The 23,649-nt window shown below is 37.3% G+C and overlaps 1 protein-coding gene across 1 annotated transcript in view; it reads right to left on the bottom strand.

Annotated features, from left to right (window-relative positions):
• Positions 1 to 11,574: 11,574 nt before the first annotated feature.
• The window catches only part of MYLK4 (myosin light chain kinase family member 4), a 33,793-nt gene continuing 21,718 nt past the window's right edge, over positions 11,575 to 23,649 (bottom strand). The window contains 7 exon segments of the mRNA XM_042466032.1: positions 11,575 to 11,632; positions 13,627 to 13,705; positions 14,939 to 15,091; positions 16,247 to 16,375; positions 18,322 to 18,392; positions 20,075 to 20,216; positions 21,038 to 21,147. Of these exon segments, the coding sequence (XP_042321966.1) occupies positions 11,585 to 11,632; positions 13,627 to 13,705; positions 14,939 to 15,091; positions 16,247 to 16,375; positions 18,322 to 18,392; positions 20,075 to 20,216; positions 21,038 to 21,147 (732 nt within the window). The 3' untranslated portion in view covers positions 11,575 to 11,584.

Here is a 23,649-nt window from a genome sequence, read left to right as displayed (position 1 = left end):
TAATTACCCAACTATCTCTCTGTGTTTTTGCAGTCACTCATTCATATACTAAATCACTATTACCTGTCACTCGTTCATTGCAGAGGAACCAAAGATGTGCTTCTGTTGCAGGAATAGTCTGATTTCTTAGCAACTCAAACTGGAGCTGATGTGAAATTGTTCTTAAAATCTGAAATTCCTCTCTTGGCATTTTTATGTTGAATATTCAGAAGATGCTATCGGGCTATTCAGATTATCGCAAAATATTCATACCAGTATTTAACATCTTGTCGTACCTGATTTTGATATTTGACAGGCAGCTCACAATATGTTATGTTTCCCAAAAGAATAAAGAGATATACACAAGTGGGCAACAGGTGAATTTTGAGATAAAATTTCATAGTGAAAACCTGAATCTAATCTGAAAGCTAACTGGCCAAATTTAGACACAAATAAACTGCACACCTTTGAGTAAACAAAATTATTTATTCTACAATAATCTATGTACACATTTGCCCTGTTTTTTTAAATAACAGAGGGTGTTTACATCTATAAAAACAATGCATTTATTACAAAAGCATCTGCACATTTTACAGTTCTGAATCTATTTAAGCCATTCTATGCCTTTAAAAAAACACACCCAAACTCTGAAACACAGAAAAAGTACTAAGTGCCACGGTCTGTATTTGTAATGCTCATGACTTTCGTAACCTTAAAACAGACCTGAGCGGCATATTTACAAATTATTACCTCAATGCATATTCCTTCTAGTACTATAAACAAGTAGTTAAATGTTGACCTATAAGCCTTCATGGAAGGTGAAATTTTCAGCCTAAACCCAGGGTTCTCAAAGCAGAGTGATCTAGTTGGTAAAGAAAGAACAGTAAGCTTTCCCAGATTCTTCCTGTTTTCAGCAAATTTTAGGTAGCTCCTCACTCCCACTCACCACTTGGATGGATGGCCAAGTATGAGAGCAGAATTTGGACAATTTATTTTTCTGAATTACAACTCCCAGAATCTCCCAGCCAATGCGGTCATTTTTCCAAGTGGTGGCTGAAGACCATTCTAACAATGTTCTGCTTTTATGCAGTTGGGGGGAGATTGTCTTTCTGGACTTTCATATTTGTGAAATCTCATTATTATTATTATTATTATTATTATTATTATTCCATGTATCTATCATTTGATTCTTTGACTTTCAAGAAGTTACTACAGGCAGGTGCTGCCTTATCTGCCACCTCCTTGATGGTGTCTTTGGGAGCCATAAATATTGGTAGAAAACATACTTACTTTGAGAACCACTGGTTTACATGTTCCTACTGTTGATTCAATGTTATGCCAAATGTACACCATATGTATATGAAACACAACACCATTTTACTGTTAATGAACATGTGTTAAGATGCAGCATCCTTTCTTTCTGAGGGCCAAATTCTTTAAATAATAATAATAATAGACATTTGCACCACTGCTGTGAAGCAATTGCCATTGCTGTCTTCCGGATCTTAACTGAAAGCCTTTCTTTATTTATCTTATGTATACATTTGTTAGGGCCAGAATTATATAGATAAAAGATATCACAGCTAGTTGCTGTTGAGTGAAAGCAGGTATACATTTGTATTGATCTAGAAATTTCACTGACCAGCATCTATTTCACTGATGAATTTTGTCCTTTATGGTTCCATTGACTGGGAAGAGAGTGAGATATTTATTTATTAGTTGTTGTTGTTTTTGTTGTTGTTAAAATGGCCATTGTATTATTCACATAGCTGCTGTAGATTTTAAAAATATATATGTGAAAGAACCGGTTGCATTACTATTTATTTGTCAAGATGTCAAGATGCTGGCTAGAAGTCTTTTGATTTGCTGTGGCTGCAGATGAACATGACTGCACCTATGATGTTTTTAAGATATCTTTTCTGACTATTAAAACAGTAACCAAACCCAAAGGTCCATGAAATTGCATGGACTGCTGTCTGAAATATATTTCCCTTAGGGTCCTTGTGGGTTAGTCACATCCAATATCTTGTAGCTTCAGAACAAATATTGCAATTCCATTTCACTACTTAGTGATCCATTGGACATATATGATGACTAATCATGGGTTCACCTTATTGGCAGAGTCCAGACTTGGACAGAATCATGCATAAAATAGTACCTTCTTTTGGGGGTGTATTTCCAACAATTTGTTGTGCACATAGTTGAGAGGTGCTTGGACTAATTAAACTCATGCACACTCATAAATTGTTTATTTTGTCTTGGAAGCACTTCTTTCCGATCCCACATATTTATATAGAAAGGCAGTGGTTGCTTAGTGAGGGAGGAAGGGGGCAAAACATCTATTATTTCACTTCAGATGTTCTGAGTTAACTCCAGGAAAACTACTGTTATATAGTGGTTAGAAACATAGGTTCAGTCAGCACTGAGCCATGAAACTTCTTGGGTGGTTCTGGGCTGGTCACTCTTTTTTCTCAGATCGCCCTTCCTCCTAGGCTTGTTGTGACAATAAACTAGGGAGAAAGATCAACGTGTATCCTATGTTGAGCTTAGTGTAAATCCTCCAACATTTCACAGATGAAATCTGTGTAGTGAGGGAACGGAGGCCTAAATCCATTTCCTACACCCAACTATTGACTCAATAAGATGTATACATTTGTTGACTTATGAGTCAGCAGTTTGATCCAGTGGGTTTATTTTTGTTAGGATAAGCAATTGGATTTAGGGCAGAGGATCTAAGGAAGAACTGTAAAGTGATTGTGGTCTAAAAGTACACGCAATGTACAGAAGCTTGCAGTTTATTCAGACTATGTATGTATCCCTGCAAAAAAAAAATAGTTATTTCAGGATTCTGGATCTTGACACATTTTCTTTCATATTCATTTCTCAGTAGAAAGTATTCCATACTGTTCCCTCACTCAAAACGTCAATACAGTAGTTGTAGTCACTTCTGCCCATCTGTGAATATACAGCCAAGTGCAGTAACTACAGCTTGTAAAGTGCTCTCCACATCCAACATACTCTCAGTCATCATAACTCACATTTTCAAAAATTTCAAAGCAAAACACCATAAAAAACATAAAAAGGAAAACCACATAAATGCTGCCACACCCATTTCGTTTGATAAGCCTAACAGAAAATTAGGGAAAAAATAGATTATGAAATACAAGACCAAACCAAAGAGAACAAACTATAAACTGATTGTATCAGTTATAAAATTAAAAAGTCAGCTACTATTAACAACATGCTATTCAAAGTGCAATAAATATTGGCCGGAATGCTGTTAGGGTACTTCTTGCTCATAAGAGGACTTGTGTTGGCAGAAAATAAAACTGTGAAGAAGCACAACATGGCGGACTGCTTTCACATATGTACATCACAAAGCTGGCAAAGGGACTGATGCACAATGGATGTGCGATGGTCCCCAATGTACATTGGGCTAATTTGTTGGTGTCCCCTTATTACGCTTCTTTGCAAGTCAGTAACTGGTTTTCTTCATATTTCTATTCTTGGTTAAATGCATACAAATTTATGTTGTGTGAAAGGTCATACAGGATTCCGGCCACTGAATAATAATTATATAGTCATCAAGAAGCAGTTGTCTGCGTCAAGTTTTACTTCAATTCTGAAACCTTAAAAATGAGAAAGGGAAAGGTGCTTTGAATGAAAACTAACATTTTGACACTATGGCAGTTGTAAGCATTATGTACGGGTTGCATTTCCTACCACTTTCAACACAAGCCATATGTGCACAAAACAAATGTGCATTTACTCACAACCAACCATTATACTGATTGTGAAATACCAGCCAGTTTTATGAATAGATAGTTGGAACAAAACACTGTCAAGATTGCCACATGCTTTTGAAAGATTCGAAAAGCCCAATTTCTCTTGTGTTACACAGATTTCCCATTGTTTCTTCTTTTAAAGGAATGGTTGTTTTTTTAATACAAAAAATATTGTGATAATTGTGCGTAGCTTGCAAAAATATTACATTTAGGAATGGACAGATCTGTTAAGTCTGTTCCTCCAGACATTATCCTTTCTCCACCTCTATTTTGTGCCAATTCTGTGCTGATCCATCTCATTTATTTTTTTTAAAAAAATCCATGCATATTGTTATGTGTATTTTCAAATGGATGCTTGAGAAAAGCCTATTTTTACTGTTTTAGTAGGTTATGGGATTTCTGTGCCTTTGTTTTTCCAAATGTGAACTTAATGTCAATCACAATTTGTTTTCTTTCACAGAACAAGCCTTTCACATAGCAAGCCTGGAAATGTGGAGATTTCTGGCCTCAAAATTGTGACTGGTTCCACATTTCAGTCAGATAAATGGAAAATCGGAGAAATCGATGCCTCAAAAGCTTTGATAGAGCAATTTCTCATGCATTCCAATTACCTTAAATGACAGTGAACACTGAATGGAATCTCAGTTGGCTGGTGCTCTGTGGACACAGTTTTCTTCAGTTCAAGAGGGGAAAGCATTAAGAGGACTGCACTCTATACATACTATCAACACCAGAGTCCAGCATAGGTTCATATCTTTGTGTTTTCTGATGCTTTCACCTATTCACCTTGAAGAAAGGCTGCTTCATACCTTTTGAAACCAATCCAGTGCACCCCCTATCTGGAAATAAGCTCCACTGCTTTAGAAGGAACCTATTTCTGAGTCAGAATGCATAGTGTTGTACTATTAAAAAGACACACAGTTATTTCATTCTACTGAAGCTCATGGGGATAGCGTGAGGGGATGAGCAGTAACACATCCAGCTATTTTCCTGTCCTTCTGAGCTATCTAGAAATAATATTCTTGAAGCACATTCAGCTGTAGAAAAAAGTTGGGTACATTCTGAGTTATCCCCCAACATGGGAAAGGTTGTAGTGTGGAGGGCAGCACTGGTTACAAGTGAGAGGATTTCATTCACTGAATGGATGGAACAGAATTCCAACCTATGAAATAATGACAAAAGTGAACTGTGATAGTGTAAGTCTGATTTGTTGGTGTTCTTCAGTGTCTTTAAGTCATTTCCAACTATAGTGACCCTCAGGCGAATCTATAACAGCGTTTTCTTGGCAAGATTTGTTCAGAAGAGTTTTGTCTTTGCTTTCTTCTGAACCTCAGAAGGTATGGCTTGCCCAGTGTCACCTTGTGGGTTTCCATGGCCAAGTGGTGAATAGACCCTGGTCTGCAGAGTCACAATCCAATGCTCAAGCCAGTACACCATGCTGGTTCTAACTTGCACCATAATTCACCAACAGAATGCTAGACTTTCTATCAGTGAGCTAGATCTTGGACTCATTCTCTTGAGTGCATACTTGAGAGCCCTCCTCCAACCACCATCTTGAGGGGGAGAGAGGCCTTGCAATTTTTTGTATTGTTTTGCAATTTTACTGTACACCGCTATGATCATTGAGGAATAGCGGTCTATAAATAAAAATTATTATTAAAATTATTACTAGGTTTGCCAGGGAGGCTACAGGATGGTTACAAGAACAGAGCTGGATGGTTCCTTGACAGTGTTTTGCAGTACTTAGTCTAGCCTCAAGATCTATTCAAGCTTAAAGTTTAACTGTCTCCCTATATACACACACACAGGAACAAATCCATGAGCTTTCCTATGGAAACACAACATTGTGCCCCAGTTGGTTGCATATGATAAACAAGGGACTGAAATCTGAAAACATAGATGCATCATGTTTTAGTTTTCTAGAATGATCCAGGTCATTTTTTTAAAAATCTCTATCTCAGACCAAAATTGTGGTTAGTTTACTAGTCACACAGTTACATATATAAGTACATGCTGATTATTAATATTATTCAGAGAGAAAAATAAACAATCTTAATACTTAATACTGGCACTAAAGTTTATATTGAAATCTCAGTCCACCTTCAGCCTGCAGTTTTAGCTGGAGGTGAGATTAATAGGTCAGAAAGTGTTGCACTGCCAGCAGAATAGCTGTCTAACCCATCGCTAGCAGAGCTGGTAGCATTTACATTCATATGAAAAATATTGTGCTAGCAATAATTGTTTTCTTATATGCTAATTTAAAACAAATAATAAAGTCCTTTTTAGAATGCAATATGAAAGATGAACTTTCCAGTGCCAAGGAGTTGGATGGGAAAATATTAGTTTTGTATCTTCTTGCCTTCATTTTTTTAAAAAAAATAATGTTCTTTTGATCTTGGCCATGCAGAATTTTTAGTAAAATCTTGAAACATAAATAGAAATAAAATTCCTTCCCATTTGCACCAGACACATCAGTAAGGTGCAAATGGGATAGGGGCAGTTATGTAGCTAAGTGCCATCCCTGCATTAAATATGAGACATCACCGAGAGGGAAAAAGAGTCGGCAAACCTAACTCAATATTGAGCTGGCTGAATACCTAAGGATTCAAACCTAGACTTTTAAGAATTAATTTCTCAAAGTAATTGGATAAACAAATCTGCCAGTTTTAATTTCTTGTATATTCATACTGTTTAAACTCAATTTCTTTCCTCCCAAATATATTAAATTTGGTAATTACTATAAAGATGTCATTGAAATGAACTTGTCATCAATTGCCAAACAAATCAGGACGTGCTAAAAATGTAAAACGGAATAGTCTGTGGACTTTATTGCACCCATTTTTTGGCACGTTACAGGTATGAAAAGAGGACGCTCGTGAGCACATGTGACCACCCCAAAATGGATTTTATCACACATCAAAGCATTCCCCAAAAAGCCCCGTTCCATTCCATTGCGGCAATCCGTCCCAATTTAGTGCTGAGGCGCATGAAATGTTCTGGTCGGAAGTCTTCCGACTGAGGAAAATGGTGCCCGTCAGCACTGAATCGGGACAGATTGCGGCAACAGAACAGAACGGGGCCTTTGGGAAGACGCTTTGACGTGCGGTAAAATCCATTTTGGGGCGGTCACACATACTCACGCACACACAAGCATCCTCTTTTCGTACCTGTAAAGTGCCAAAAAACGGGTGGATAAAGTTCATGATCTAGATTTTATACAGGAAAATTGTCTTTCATAAGCCACATGAAAGATTTTGTGATGACTCATGGTAGGGATATTTCATGATACATTACTTCTAAGCATAGAACACAACTGGCTTAATTTCCCTTCACTGGAGGTTGCTCCTACACTAGTTATTTTGGTAGATGAAGTCTTATCTATTATGAGGCATGCAGAATAACATCTTTATGTCAATAACACATTGGCTCAACCTTCTGGAACTCTATCAACTTCCTTAAATCATGTAAAAAGTTGATTCTGGTGGTTGGGTGGACCACATTGTCCCTCCTCGTGACTTCAGTGTGGGAGGTATACTTGTCCCCACTATGGTGACCAAATGGCAGAAGCACAGTGGCAAAAAGCACTATAATTTAGCCTTAAAACTAGTTGTATGGGGTGTGTGCACCTAGTTTTAAGTTAAATTATATCCCTTTTCCAGTAACAAAATGTGCTGGCAGCAAGGAGAGATGGGGAGCATGGAGGACCTAAGCAAATTACCAAAATTATCATAGGATTTCATGTGGCTTGTGCACCGCATGTGGGTTGTGGGCTACGCTAATATCAATATTACCTAGCGTTTACCTAAAACGTTTTGAATTTCTGAAGCATTTCAGGGATATTATCTGAGTAATCCTTCAAAGAGTTACAAGGTACCGTAGGTCTGTGTTGTTTTCTGAATACTGAGCTGAGGTGCTGAGGCTGAGAGACAGTGGCATTCCTAGGGCCACCCAGTGACTTTGAATCTGGAATCTTACACTGTAGCCCACTAATGCCAGGGGAATATTATGACTTTCAGTTTTTGCACTAGATTAGCACATTTGAAAGGGGGGAGGTTAAAAACACCTCCTTGCAAATGGCCTAAATTAACCCATCTGAACTAAAATGATATTATTGTGTTAAATTAGCAACATGGAAGAGAATTTAAGGATGACTTGAAAGGAGGCACCCATTGCAAAATGTGGAACAGTCCTTTTTCTGGGATTACAATTTCCACAATTCATGCTGACTGTGAGATTGTAGAAGTTATAGACCAAAAAGAGTAATTTTCCCCAAGCTCTGATTTGTTTGTGCCATTCAGTGCCGTAGGAGATTCACTGACCACCTTAAACATGGCTTAAACTCTTGACTCTCTTTGTTGCTGGGTGCTCCAAGGACCCTTCCGGCATAGGTTGGGAGGGCTTGCTACCCTCCCCCTTCAAAACGTCATACACATTTTCCCCATTTGCTACCAGCTTGTTTTGCGATGTGATTTCTTTGAAAACAGCCATCTTCAAAACAATCTCTACTTGCTGAGCTGAGAAGGAGATTTGATAATTGAAAAGAAACTCCTGCCATTCTTTCATCAGCTGTCTGGAAAATCAGAGATATCAAGCTAAATGGAAGCAATGATGAGAACCTCAAAACTCAGATTAATGCAGCCTTCAAATAGCAACACCTTCCTGCAGACTCCAGCAGCCACTGAAAAGTGATAGAAAGCAGGGGAGGAAAGCAGCTCAGTGTGGCTAGGGTGCAATCCTGCAGTTCAAGTGGTGTTGGTCCACACAGTAAAAGCCTCAAGTTCTCAAGGGAAGAAGGGGAGCGGAAATCAAAGCACCAGGACTGCTGATTTGTATTTCCAAACATCATAACAGCAGTGACCACACAGCAACCTTTTTCTGTGAAAGAAATAGGGGGAAAACTGGTTAAATGAACATTATATTTCATAGCACTGCCATTCAGCTGAATTTACTATAAAATCTACGGTTGCCGTTTTGGACATCAAGTGAAACCATATCTTACTATTATAGTAGCAAGTCTAGCTTCCTCTCTGGTTCATGCATACCTTGGAAATTTTTGAGAATAACTAGCTGAATTACTATATTACTAGCAGAAAGTAGCAAAAACATATAATAAAAGTTAAGGAAGAAATTGCAAAATTTCTGAATATGAAGAAAACAAAAATAATGGCTACAAAATATTTACAGAACTTTAAAATGGATGATGAAGACTCAAAATTATTTTAAAAACAGTATACCTTGGCTCAGTTATCAAAATGGAGACTGTAGTCAAGAAATCACAAGAAGACTTAAGTCTTAGTAAAGCAGCTGTGAAGGAACTAGAAAGGATCCCCAAGTGTAAAGATACCAAAGTCAGGATCATATATGCCAACATATTTCTGATTTCTGTGTATGTATGTGAAAGTTGGACTAAACTCCTTTGAAATGTGGTAATGAAGTAGATTAATAATAGGAACTCTTAGAGGGTTGTCATTCATTGTGACATTTCTCATAAAACCAGGAGTAGCTCCTGTTAAAACCAATCACATTTTCACCAACCTGAAGGGATATATCCATTGGTCATGAGTGTGGTGTAGCAGTTTGAGCATTGGTTTATGATTCTGGAGATCATCGTCTGTTTCTTCGCTCAGCCATGGAAACCCACTGGGTGACCTTGAGCAAATCACATGCTCTCAGCCCCAGAAAACCATGTGGTAGGTTAGCCACAAGGTTGCCATAAGTCAGAAAGGACTTGAATGCACACAACAACAACAACCACTCTGTCTTGGCCTATTCACAATGCTTAACCTTTTAATTGTCTCTTATTTCCATTTTGTTTTGTATAACATCTAGGCTGGAAAAAAAAATCACCGTTCTGATGGAGTTAGTGGTCCTAATAAATCCTAATGGCACTTAAGGTGGTTTTAAAAAAAAAATACCACAACACAACTAGGCACATTTTTTTTTACTTCTGCAAGGTGTCAACCCAACAGGCTGATTGAAGGACTATCTCATTTGCTACCTAGCCATAGGATTGCTCTCTGCTAGCTGCTCCAAAGTGGCAGTGAGCCTGGCAAAGTTAGAATCACTGCCTTATTGTTATCAGGATGGGACAAATATGCCTCTTCCCACAAATTTGAGTCACTGCATGGCTGAAGTGGTTAGGAACAATGTGGCTTTGGTGGCTTAGACATAGAGACATGTAATGCAACTTACAGGAACCCATTATGAAGCAAGAACCTTGAAGCACGCAAAGCAGTCTTTACAAAGCAATGCTCAAGTTACAAACCAACCAATTATATTTGTAACCACATAATGCAGACTATACATTTCCTCATGGACTAAAACTCTGTTCAAAATTAGCACTAGAATGAAAAGTGACATATTTCCTTTCTTTGGTTCCAGAGTTAATATTCAGGGCATGTAAAAACAACCAGAAGTGGTTATGATAATGCAGGAATTTTCGGCCTTTGCAGAATTCAGAAGGACCTTTCTATAGATATTCCCTCAAAGTTCCCACGGTGCTTTATTTAAAAAGAAAACACCCCTTCAGTTTCTGTGGTAATTTAAAAAATAGGCTGTGCAAGCACTGTACAGTAGCTTTGGATACAATTCTGCCTAAAGAAAGAATCCTGGCTAGTTGATACATTTGCTCCCTAACCAGCAGAAAATGGCATTGCTCTGAATTCTTCATAGAATCGTAGAATTGGAAGAGACCACAAGGGCCATCCAGTCCAACCCCCTGCCATGCAGGGACTCTCAATCAAAGCATACCCAACAGATGGCCATCCAGCCTCTGTTTAAAGACTTCCAAGGAGGGAAACTCCACTGCACTCCGAGGGAGTGTGTTCCACTGTCGAACAGCCCTTACTGTCAGGATGTTCCTCCTAATGTTGAGGTGGAATCAGATGGGATTACAACCATGATTTTTGTTTTTAGCACAGGATACTGAGAGGCAGTGATGCAGTTAGGGCTGGATCTCAATCCTCACAGCTTCTACCAACTCACCTATTACCACTCAACAGTGATAGGAACAATGCCAAACAGTGATATCAACACCTGGGCTGGGCTGGAGCCTACAGGGGTTGATTCTAGACATTGCTGCATCCTTTTCTTCTTTTCAAAAAGAATTTTTAATAGTCAGGGGCGGCTCATAGCTGGAGATGCTCATTCTATCATTTCTGCTTGAAATTATTTTTTCCTTTCATCTTTTCCAACAAAGTGTTTCAACTATGCATAATTAATATCTGGGTAGTAATAATACACTCAGCTTTATTCCTGCAGCTGTAACTGTGCTATGACATATGAGGTTAAAATGCAAACTGGACACGTCCAGAATAGTTCTTTCCCTTAATTCTTTAAACTATAAGTGAAAGAACATTGTCTAAAGATTTTTGTGGGTTTTTCAGGCTATGTGGCCATGTTCTACAAGACATTGTCTAAACTCTGAAATTCTGTCAGTTGCTCTTTCCCCCCAGCACTTTATTTCTTTAAACCTTAAGTTGCTTTTATCCTGAACATAAACAGAATTACCTGCCTGTAAACAAGTTACAGATGAGGAGACTTTCAGGAAAAAAGGAGATGATAGCCATAATTCAGCACTTACATGTGTGCATGTGTGAGTACAATAGAATTTAAAAACAGGATTTAAAAATAGTTCAGGCTCAAAACTCTATGATTCTATGATTCTGTGTAGAAAATTGAGAGTGTCAATAAATGTTTATTCAAAATGAACTGAATTCGGAACAGTTTTAAGTGGTATCATCCTAGTAGCCACAATATCTGCACTAGTAATCAAGATTTTTTCATATCTGTGGTAGAGCAGGATACCAACCTTCTCAGAGTTATGGAGCCTTGGGTGCCTGAGATGTAGAGGAACCTTTACCTTTTTTCTGCAAGAGGAAGAAAGAGAAGCCAATATCATAAGAACTGGATTGGCTGGAATTCCAATGTTGCTGTACATTCAAAATAGCACTTATACACCATCATCACTCTGTACAGCTGGGTATTTTTACTTATTTGGGAAAAAGCACATAGGATTCCATTCACATAATGGAGATATAAGCTTGGTTCAGGCATTTACTACAAAAATAAGTTATCTTCATGCATCAAAGAAACAGGTGTATTTCCTTTTCTCCATCATACAGCGTTATAGGGACCACAAGGATGCAAGATCATCTGAATGCATAATTTGTGCAATTCTTTTCTCCCCCCCCCCTCAAAAAAAGGGGGAAAGGGGGAGTGGCATATAATAAAGCATTCATATAGAAAATCTCTATAATATAAGATATTACTGTGAAAGAGGTATATTGTTCACAGTGTAGAAATACAGAGGATTTTGCTGCCTGGGTAGATGCCTAAACAGAACCAAATATAAATGTCATGCTAATTTTTATCATGATTTATGGAAACCTATTGTGTCTTAATTACACACAGGTTTCCAGGTAAGCATGATTTTGAATATCTGTTATGAAATACACATACACACAAACATCTGGTATTGGCCCTAAATTCATAGGACCCTATCTGTTTCTTAAATACATGGTCTAAGTGACTTTACAATAATCCGCATAACTGGGAGTTCTTTATACTAATAGGCAACTCAGATACATGAATAATTGAAAACAGACCTTTGAAAAGTTACTTTTCAAGTTACAGCTCTCAGAATGCCCCAACTAGTTTAGTCAGTGGATATTGTAGTTTGGGAATTTTGGAAGCTGTAGAATCATAATGTTTGCAAGCTCTGATTATAGTAGTGGGTGCCCCATATTTGCTGATTTCCTTCTTGTATATTTGATGATTCGCAAATAAACAAAAAGGAAGCAGATTCATTTCTATACCACTTCATACTGAAGTAACAGTGTCTAAGCAGTTTACAACTGTAAGCTAATTGTCCCCAACAATCTGGGTACTCATTTTAGCGACCTTGGAAGGATGCAAGCCTGAGTCAAACTTGAGCCCTTTCGCAACCTTATGGTTTTGAGTGAGTGGCTACAGTACAATTTAATTAATATGTTCTCTCTAGGAATCTCCAGGTCCTCAGCCTCCACCAGAAGTTTTTAAATTAATATTTATTAAATAATAATAACAACAATATTATTATTTGAATATTTATTACTAATTTAAAATGACTAATATTAATATTTTAGAGATATTATTACTATTTATTTATATTTTATTAATATTTATTTATATTCACAGTTTTTCCACTTTTGCAGGGAGTGTTGCTGTTAACCCCTGTGAATGTGGGGTGGGGGCAACTGTGGTAGAACAGACATGAGGATACAGCTGCAAGAACTGAGCAGTAGTAAAGTTTAGAGATGAAAAGAATTATTTTAAGAAATTGGAATTTTTTTAAATTAAAAATTAAAATTTTATGAGAACCTTTGCCATCTGGATACATTCTGCACACAATTTGCATTTTATGTACAGGAAACAGCAATTTCTAAAACAAAATATTTATGAAGATATTGGATATGGGATAAAGTTATAGTTACGAGTATATATATATATATATATATATAAAATACTAACAAACAAATGTTACGGATCCCAAGAAATCAGGAGGTTTTATGTTATGTCCTAATAGTTAGAGTTTTCATTGTTTGGGATGTTGTTAGTGATGTTTGCATTTGTGTTGATTTATATGTATTTTAATACAATAAAATTTAAAAAATAAAAAATAAACAAAATGTTTATGTGTAGAAAATATTTTCTATGAAAAATTCTCATTTTGTTCATAATATGTTTTGACCTACAAATAGAATTTGAAAACTACAGTTTTTGAAGGCTTTCCTCAGTGGGAAGAAAATGGGGAGGGAGTACATTCCTGGATGATTTAGGAGAAAGAGGAGTAAAAAGATCAAATCTATTTAGATCTACAGACCTGAGTAAGAAGTCTGCTATGAAGTTTTTGGTCAGATAGCCAAGGATGCTTTAATGCTGCAGTTGCACTTATCCTCCAACTAAAGAAAAGAAAACAGACATTTAGAATATGACACATTTACAATGAACTGAGCATTGGAAGAGTTAATGTGTTTTAAATGCAGAAGGGATCAGTGAGAATGGAGGGTAGTAGTGGAAAGCAATAGCTTGGGGTTTTAGCTCAGTAAAGAATCCCATTGTTGATCTTGGTGGATTACAAAGGCATGTTAAGCTCCCTGTTAGGGCAAACGTATACATTACATTTTTTTAAAAAATGCATGCAAAACCTGGCCACTTTTTTTTGGAAGGAATTTTGCCTACCCCAGTTTCCCACCAAATTTTGCTCTCCTCTGGCTGCTATAAGCCCCTGAATATGCTTCTTGCACTGTTGAATTCCCCTCCTTTAGATATTTCAAAGAACAGTCATGAACTTTCAATCAAAAAAGAAGACAAGAATGCAGGGAAGAGAATTGTGGCACTTTAAGACTGATTTATTCCAGAGTTTTCTGGATTTCAATCCACTGCTTCAGATGCATTGATGGAATACAGTATTCACACCACAGATGATTTAAACACAGTTACATGTGAAATGGAATACAGAAAGACACAACTCTGGCACTGATCATAAACTCTGAAAGGGGTGTGTGAGGTCACACAGGCCTGCCTATCAGCTATCCAGTTTGTTAGTTGCCTCTGAGGTATCAGAGGAATACATATCCACACTGAAAAGGTGTTTCAATTGAAGTAAGAGACTTTTATGAGGAAGTTTTGTTCTTTTTGTCAGTGCTGTTGGAGACTTGTCAAAGCCTGACATCTTCTGGAAATGCTGTCCTGTTCCAGCATCACTACTCTGTCTCCAAGTTTCCCAAAAGTACCGAGATTGGATGAGATGGTTTTATGAGTAAATATTGTAGATATGTTACAATATTGTGGGCAGATATATTATTGAGTTACAGTATGTAACACCCACACATTAATAGACAACAGCATATCAGCATGGGTCTAACTCTCCTGCACTGAATTGTACAAAACCTAAATAGTCTTAAGTGTGGGCACATCATAGCCCTGTGTGCTTGCCTGATTTGATGCATGTCTCCATGTGGTTCTATGGATCTTATCAAATGCAAGCTGTGTATATAACCCTCTATCACCTGATACATGCATGTAAAAAGGAAGTGTCATGGTTAATGTTGGATAACAAACTTTAATTGGAACATGATACACTAAATATACACACACAATAAGAATAAGAATAAAGACTGGCATCTCATTACCCCTTTTCCTTGATGAGAAGCTTAGAGATGAAGTCCTTGGCTTCCTCAGACACTTTTGCAAATTCTTCATCATCAAAGTCCCATCTGCAAGCAAGGATGTTGTTCAATGTTTCGTTGTCATCATCGCCCAGAAAAGGAGATAAACCACTAAGCCTATGGGGCGAAATTAGATAAAAGCTATGTTCAATATAGGTTACTGATATTGCAATAAATAAAACTCATTTAGAACTCCAAGAGAAATGTGGGTCTCAACTCTAGCAGTAATCTAAGGATGGATATAGATCTGTGCAACAGCTGTATTTTATATTTTAAAATCAGAGGGGAAAATCATGCATAGATAGCTGGATGAAGAAAACCCTATGGCTTGTTCTGGGGGTCGGATGAATATACAAATTGCAACTTTGATAAAATCACAGAATCTATTAGGCTAAGAAAATGTAACAAGGTTTTCATAATAAATAGCAATATAAATTACATATAAGATATGGCTATATATACTAGAAGTTGTATTGAATTTATATGAGGTCAGTAACTTTTTCACATTTACATCTGAGGATGTATTTGAAAATAATTGAGTGTTACTATTGGTATTGGATTCTAATCTCATTAGCCTGAATGATGCACAACTTGCCTGTTTCTTGCACATGTGTATGGGTTATACATATTGTACCACAAATAACTCCTGTTTAGATTTTTGTTTAGTGCTTAAAGGGAAAATAGTAAGAAAAAAAATAAAATAGAATAGAACCAATAAAGAAATACAATAAACCAGGTAGTGAAAGGATTTTTTTTATTTTAGAAAAAAATATTATTACTTGTTTGAAGATATTTTTAAAAAATCCAAATGGTAGAAAAACATGGCATATATAAGCAATTCAATCTCCATAAAGAAGTGGGAAAGAAGAAGTGAGGAATGAAAGATAGAGGGAAATTGATTTATGTGTATAAAGATGCTTGTATATATAGAAAAGATGAATGCATATGATGAATGTTTCAGTGAAAATGTGGATTAATTAATGATGTATGTATTGGAAATGTATGTGGATGTTTTAACTGAAACAGATTTTTGTTTATTGCAGATGAATGTACATGTTTTCTGAAATCTGAAATATAGTTTGTTTATATATTGTTGGTATATTCTGTCCTATTTATTTATTTATATTTAATTTTAAGGATTTTTTTAAAAAAAAGATAGATTGCATATTTATTTTTGTGACCTTTGCATTGTCCAAATAAAAGTACTTTTCTAAAATGAACTTGAGAACTCCTAGAATCAATCATAAAAGAAACACTATTAGCCCTACTTACAACATGTAGGCAATGATGCCTACACTCCACATGTCTGTAGGAAAGGAGACAAAGTCATAGTTCACAACTTCAGGAGCAAGGAATTCTGGAGTGCCAAAGTTGACTTTCAGCTTCTCCCTTGGTTTATATCTGAACAACAAAAATAACATACTACATGAAAAACCATGGCAGCAAAAAATAAATTCTGCAGCCCATACTAATACCTTGAATGGTTTAGCACTACCATATTTCAGGTAGGTAACTGTAAGAGTCAGGGTGATGGAGATCTGTTAAGATGATGTTGGAGAGGATAATAAGTACATTTTCCTGTATATTATGGGGCTGTCATTTATTGTTGTCATCAATATGTATCTACCAATGTATACTTCATTTAAGCCATCTTCATTGAAGACTAGGCAAAGCTTCATAATCTTAGGCTCAGGCTACATGTTAAGGGTTATTATTATTATTATTATTAGTAGTAGTAGTAATTTTCTTATATCCTGCCTTTCTCCCAATATAGAGGCTCAAGGCGACAAACAACAAGTATAAAACAATACAATTTAAAAATAGTACAACAATATTAAAATATATAAATATAAAATTAAAAAATCAATTAAAACAATTTTAAGAGTTAAAGCAGTTATACGTTAAAATATAACATATTTAAAATTTATATAGCACAACATTAAAAACTCAGTCCTTATCAGCTTAAGTAATGTGTATGCCATGAGAGTAACCCCATCTAAATGCAAGATAAATATGTGGAGCAAAGTCATGTATCATGACAGATTTTTTTCACCACTTGAGGTGCACCTTTGCAAAAAAAGAGGAAAAGTGATAAATATATGCTCTAGTTTTCTCTTGGCAGATCTCTTGATAGGGAGAAAAATTTAAGAGCAATTTTAGAAAAAGTAATTTTAATAGTGAAAGGGAAGACTCTTTTGTGGAACAATCTGTTTTCCTTGCTTTGAAACATTTTGAATTTACCTGGGCTTTAAAGTTATAATTTCTCTGTCAATTAAGACTGCTGTAAAGTTAAGGATCTGAATTCATAAAGTAGAATGCAGAATAACTAAAGCATGGAGACGTTACCTCTTTGGACTACCACTTCCAAAATTCCCCAAACAACATGGCTGAACTCTGGAAATAATCCTACTAAAATCAGCCCATCAAATGTTATGAGGATCAGCACATATTTGAAAGGATTGCCTTGGTTTCACTGATTTCTAACAATCTACTCACATCCTCCATTGAAATCTTTGGAAAGAGGCAGATCACTACTAGATCATTCTTCTGGTATGTTGAGGCATATTAAGTGCTTTCTGCCTTCTATGAAGCCTGCAAGTCCAAAGCCTTTGGCCAACAGACATACTTCCAGAGACACCCCTACCATTCAAGGGAAAGAGCCTTAAACTGCAGGTTTTGAGTGTCAAGAAAGGGTGACAAATTATTAGTTACTTACTTAGTTGTAATTTTATTTTTACTAGGATGGGGAAAGGTGTTGAGGGAGTTTCTGTCCCTTGTGCCAAAATAACATTTCTGGTTTGAATTATTTGCAGTAAGGGTGCCATTTCTTGCTGCACCTGAGGCAGCAAAATGTCTCGGTCCAGCCAGGAGTGTAGCTATGGGGGAAGGGGGAAATTAATGCTTCTGTCTTCCCAAAGGACATTTTCTTTCAGCCCCCACATTTTTAACACTTCAGTGACTTAAAATTGCCATTGAGCTTTTGGAAATAGAGTCCAGGCAGCCAAAGAAAAGGAGCAGGTGAAGGTTACCAAGGGAATGCAAACACAGAAAATATAAAAGTTCTAGGTGTGAAAACTTTTCAGTGCCCCACTCTTTGCATAGTTCGACATTTGGGGACTGAAGGAAAAGTGGGGAGGGAGTTTCATTTGGGAAGTAATGCCCTTTTTCTTCCCCTCCTCCTGAGTCCAGCACTGAGAGGATCTAAACTGAATGTGCAACCACATCTCAAAGTACCTACTGAACCTTACCCACTGCTCTTGTTATTCAGCCATTTCACCCAGTATTGCATCAGATTAAGGTGGACTTTGGATTTAGAAAATCAAAGGTGCTTGATTAAAACAACCTACCTCCTTGCCAGCCCAAAGTCTATAATCTTTATTTGATTTGCCTGTCTGTTCACACACAGGATATTCTCAGGCTGTCAGAAGAAAGAAGAGTACATGTTTATGAGAAAGTGAATGAACTGCAACAGAATTAGCATTAAAAACCCAGCAGAGCATAAAAATATGCCTCTTAATTCCAGTGTCTTGAAGCACGTTCAGCTTTGTGGCTATCTCAGGCTATAATCATGTGGCGTTCATGGCTGGGAACACTCTGCCAGCACAGCTTTTCCCTCACTGTGCCATTTCTGTTTGACATAGTGCAGCAACTCAAGATAAAGAACTCATTAGTGGGCTTTCAGAAAGGGAATGCAAATACTCTGACTGGACTTCAGGAAGTCAGTGTTGTGATTTGCTGCCCATTAGGAGCTGACATGGAGAGATTTAAGAAAAGGCTTTTTCTCTGTTCTTTGAAATTTATCTTTCAGCTTTAGTCACCATAGGTCACGGTTCTTCTCAATCTAGTATCAGATATTTGAATGTCACACCAATCAGCAGCACTCTGTTGTCAGATAGTAACTAAGTGGGGAGACCTATAGGTTAAATGCATCTATATTGTCAAAAGGTGATTCTAATGGTTTCTGGTGTGTGGACTAATAATGGAGTCAAACTTTCAAATATTATGGCCTCAGCTGAAGTCATTTATTTAAATCCAGAGTGGGAAAGATGTCAACCTCCATGATGTTGTTGGACTGCAAGTCTCAGAAGTCCTACCAAACATAGCCAATGATGATGAACAGGTGAAGCACAATTCCCACCCCTGACTTAGCACTTTCACCAACCACCAACCTATGACTAAGGTACAAACGCATTAGTGTAGTTTTGGAGATACATAAAGTTGTTGCATTTCTCATATGGATGGTAATACAAAAATGAAGAGATCAAGGGTGTAGTGGGTTGAGGCTGGATTAGGACTCTGGTAGACCAGACCTGGAAAGCCATTGGTTAACTTTTGAAAAGTTACACTCTCTCCAACTCAGAGGAAAGCAATGGCAAACTCCCTCTGAATAAATCATGCTGAGCAAACCATAAGAAAAACTCCAATATTATCACAATGAATCAGTATGATCAGTGCAGAATATATACTGACCCAACCAGTACTCGCAAAGCATATGGATCATTTGATGTTAAACTATATCAAACTGAACTAGCAGATAACACAGATATATCCTCCTTTTTAAAGTTTGTAAGACTGTAACCTCCTCTATTACCCTAAAGTGACAGAGGAGATTATGAACAGAACTAAAAGATTTAAACCTGGGAAGTCACTGGCTATAAATGGTTGCTAAAAACTAAATTGCCCAAATAAAATTCCTTTTAAACAATATTGTTAATGGTGGACACATTCCTAAATCCTGGCTCAAAACATGAATTATTACTGTACAAAAATCTAACCAAGACCACACTCAATCTTTCTCATACACAATACTTCTTTCCTCAATCAAAACATTAAAATTATAATGGCAATCGCTTCACTAGAAAGCTCATTGCTTCTTTAATTTTAATATTTATTTTGGTGTATTTTTCTCATCCAGATATTATGTACAAACATGTTGAACACATGTACCTTTGAAACAAGTCTGTAAAGAAAATTTAAAAAGAAAAAGCAAGGCAGGCAGGCAGGCCAGCAGACCCATGATAGGTTCACCTTAGGGTTGTCACAAGTCAGAGGGGACAACCTGAAGGCACACAAAAACAACAACAAAGCAATACAAAGTACCTTTAGGTCTAAATGAAGTATGTACATCTGATGCATATATTGAATCCCTTCACAGATTTGCTTTGTGAACAAAATAGTATCCATCTCTGACAAGTTGTAGTTCTCATCGATAATTCGGTCGAATAACTCCCCTCCCTCCACACTGAGAAAAAAGACAGATGTAATTCACAATTATTTTGCTGCAGATTTTCACAGTTAAGAATGCATGCACACTATATGTTTTTGCACTGAACAATCGTGAGGCTGTGAAAGATGAATAAAGAGTTTATTTAGAAAATGAGAAGAATCGTATGTTTGTTGGATCATACAGCTTAGCTGGTTATGATAAGATTGTAAATACAATCTCTTTCCAACATTTATTGAAATGGTGGTGTCAGCTCCACTCTTACAGCTGATATGCCAGTTCAGCATATGACAATGGACCCCAGAGAAGTGCAGATACATGGAGACAGAACTTCTCTATGCAAAGGGGGATTATGGACAAATCAGCATCTTGCTCACATAGCTGTACTTGCAAACATCTGTACATGTGTAGGGAGTCTTGACATAGCTTCTGAAAGCAGAGGTGGTATAGAAATAAAAAGAAATTTTGCTTGACCTGGCAGTTAAACTAACTTTTTGTACTTTCCGGGACTTGTAAAGATGTATGCACTCTGCCTTCAGCATTTACACATTTCTGATGTTTATAAGGCATTTCCAAGAAAGAAGGTGCACAAAACAAATATTGTAAAATGTGAACAATTGAAATGTGTACAATTTTAAAAAGCACAGAAATACATTTCAGTCAATGGGGTAAACTGCACAAGTTGACCTGCAAATTATGGAAAATGCATTTTAGAAATGTTTAATTTCTGTACTGGAAGGACACATGGAATCACAGTAGGGAAGGAGGAGCTCATAAAATCAATGTTAGAGAAACAGATAAGAAAAGGAAGCTGAAGTAACATTTAGATAGATACATACTATTCCATGACAAGGATGATGTCATTTTTTGATTCAAAAGCATCATATAGCTGAATGAGGTTTACATGATTCAATTGATTCATTACGTTGATCTCATTCTTTACTTCATCCTGTGAAGAATACAACAAACAAGCAAGTGTGTCAGCTGTGGAGACAAATGCACCCAAACATAATTACTCAGGCCAGAAACAGACTGGCCAAAAGGTGTGGCTTCCGGCCACTTCAGAGTCATGGCATGCAGACAATGCATGCCCTGGACATGGCTGGAAGCCAATCTGAGGCTGCCAAAGGTGTCCATAGGCCACTGCAAAAATGAGCAGTGAAAAGCAGCTCCTTGCTAGAGGCTCATTTCAGACTGCGGAGGCAAGCTGCTTTCAGAGTGGTCCATTCTGTCACCATGGTCCCTGGCTGACTGAGGGCTGATCAGGGCTGGAGCAGCCACAGACCACTCCAAGCCACCAGTCTGCTTTAGCCCAGAATTACTAATCAGCACCAATGTTGCTTCTTCATGCTTTGGTTAATATGCTCTTATCCTTCCAAGACACTTGGGCTTGGTGTCTTTTTCAAGAGTAAAGAGGGATGGCTCACATTCTGTGGGAGCCATAGCTTTTTGCTGACAAACTTTTTTTTTTTTTTTTTTTTTTTTTTTTATATAGCTTTTTGTATTGTGGGAAGTGGAAAAATCCTGATATTCAAGAATGACCAGATAAATTATTACTAATTTTTGTCTGCTGGCAACAGCGAGGCAGACTATGTTTAATGGTATGTATGCAGAAGGTCCTTGGCTGAGCTTCTGACATACCTGTTTTAAAGAAAAAATGTAGTTTGTCTGGACTTCAATTTGCTTAATTGATTTATATCCTGTCGTTCTCCCAAAATGGGACTCAAAGTGGTTTGTAATAGAAGTTAAAATAAAACAGCTAAAACATAAGTTTTTTAAAAGCATTACACAATCTACCTCATTAAAACACAACTTTTAAGGCACAATTTTAAAAGAATAGAAGCATAAAATACATATTACATATTAAGAACAGCACACCTATTGCATGTCCTTATATTATACAGTTGGCCCTCCTCATCCATGGATTTTTTTATCCACGGATTCAAGTATCCATGGCTTGAAAATATTCAAAAAAAGTATAAATCCCAAATAGTAAACCTTGATTTTCCATTTTTTATAGGGACAATATTTTCCTATGCCATTGTACTGTATTTAATGGGACTCAAGCAACCATTGGATTTTGTTATCCACGGAAGGGGTCCTGGAACCAAACCCCAATGGAAAACAAGGGCCCACTGTAATTAACTAAGGCTGAAGGCATGTTTAAATAGGAAGTCTTTGCCTGCTGGAGAAAAGAGAGGACTAACTAAAGGTGTTCCACAGCCTAGGATCAGCCACTGAGAAAGCTCTCTCCCATGTCCTTACAAGACAAGCCTGGGAAGGTAGTGGGACAGAAAAAAGCACTCCTCTGAAGATCTGATCTCAATCAGGCACATAAGACCTTTCAGATAGTCTGGATCCAAGCAGTTATAGGTGATCACCAGCACTTTGAATTGTGCCCAGAAATGGACTGGTAGCCAGTGAAGCTGTTTCAATAAGGGAATTACATGCACCTCATAATTTGACCTGGTCAACAGTCCAGCTGCAACATTTTGGATCTGCTGAAGACTCCAAACAGTTTCCAAAGGCATCCCTACATAGAGTTTGCAGTAATCCAAACAGGGTATCACCAAGATATGTGTTACTGCAGCCAGATATGACAATTCTAGGAATGGGTACAGCTGGTGTACAATTTTTATATTTGCAAAATCACTCCCCACCACTATCAAAACTTGGCCCTCTAGATTCTGGGATGAGTCCAAGAAACTACAAATCCCAGGCTACAAATCTGAGATTTCAGGGAGGATTTAACCCTGTCCAGCATAGTTGAATTGCTATTCTCCGATCTGACTTATGACTAACCAGGAGCACCTCTGTCTTAACAAGCTTCAGTTTGTGTGCCCTCAACAAGTCAATTATGGACAACAGACTCAGTTTAGTACTGAGACAGCTTCCCTAGGGTGAGATGGAAAAGAGAGATAGAGTTGCATGCCATCAGCATCCTGGGGACTCCTAACCTCAAATCTCCAGAAAAGCTGTCCCAGAGGTTTCATCTATGAGAGAAAGAAAACCTCTGCTTGAGAGCTTGGAGAAGAGCTGTTCGCTAGATTAGACAATGGCTGCAGCCCTCTATTTAGGATTGCTTAGCAGTGAACCGTACTGAATTAAATGGAGTTTACTTCTTAATAGAAATATACAGAGTTGTGTTTAGATCTAGGCTAGATCAGAATGGCCCTGGAGGATCTGGGAGCTTTATGCTGCCCTTTTACCATCCCTAGACTCTTGTAGGTCACATCCCACCTTTCCAGGGGAAGCAGAAGTGGATAACGCTTTGTTTTAGATCAGCATTGTGGTTCTTGGTGGCTTCCACTGATGTGATTGTCCATTTTGGGCTCAGTTCTTTATTAATTTATTAATATTGGAGCAGAGCCTGAGGGGTCCAGGAGGGGCCCAGTGGCCACATTGATGGCTTTAAGATGTAACATGTGACTCATGGATTCATATGATTCCC

The sequence above is a fragment of the Sceloporus undulatus genome, chromosome 4, assembly GCF_019175285.1.
Source record: "Sceloporus undulatus isolate JIND9_A2432 ecotype Alabama chromosome 4, SceUnd_v1.1, whole genome shotgun sequence".
Lineage (NCBI taxonomy): Eukaryota > Metazoa > Chordata > Lepidosauria > Squamata > Phrynosomatidae > Sceloporus > Sceloporus undulatus.
This window is presented reverse-complemented; position numbering and strand designations above follow the sequence as displayed.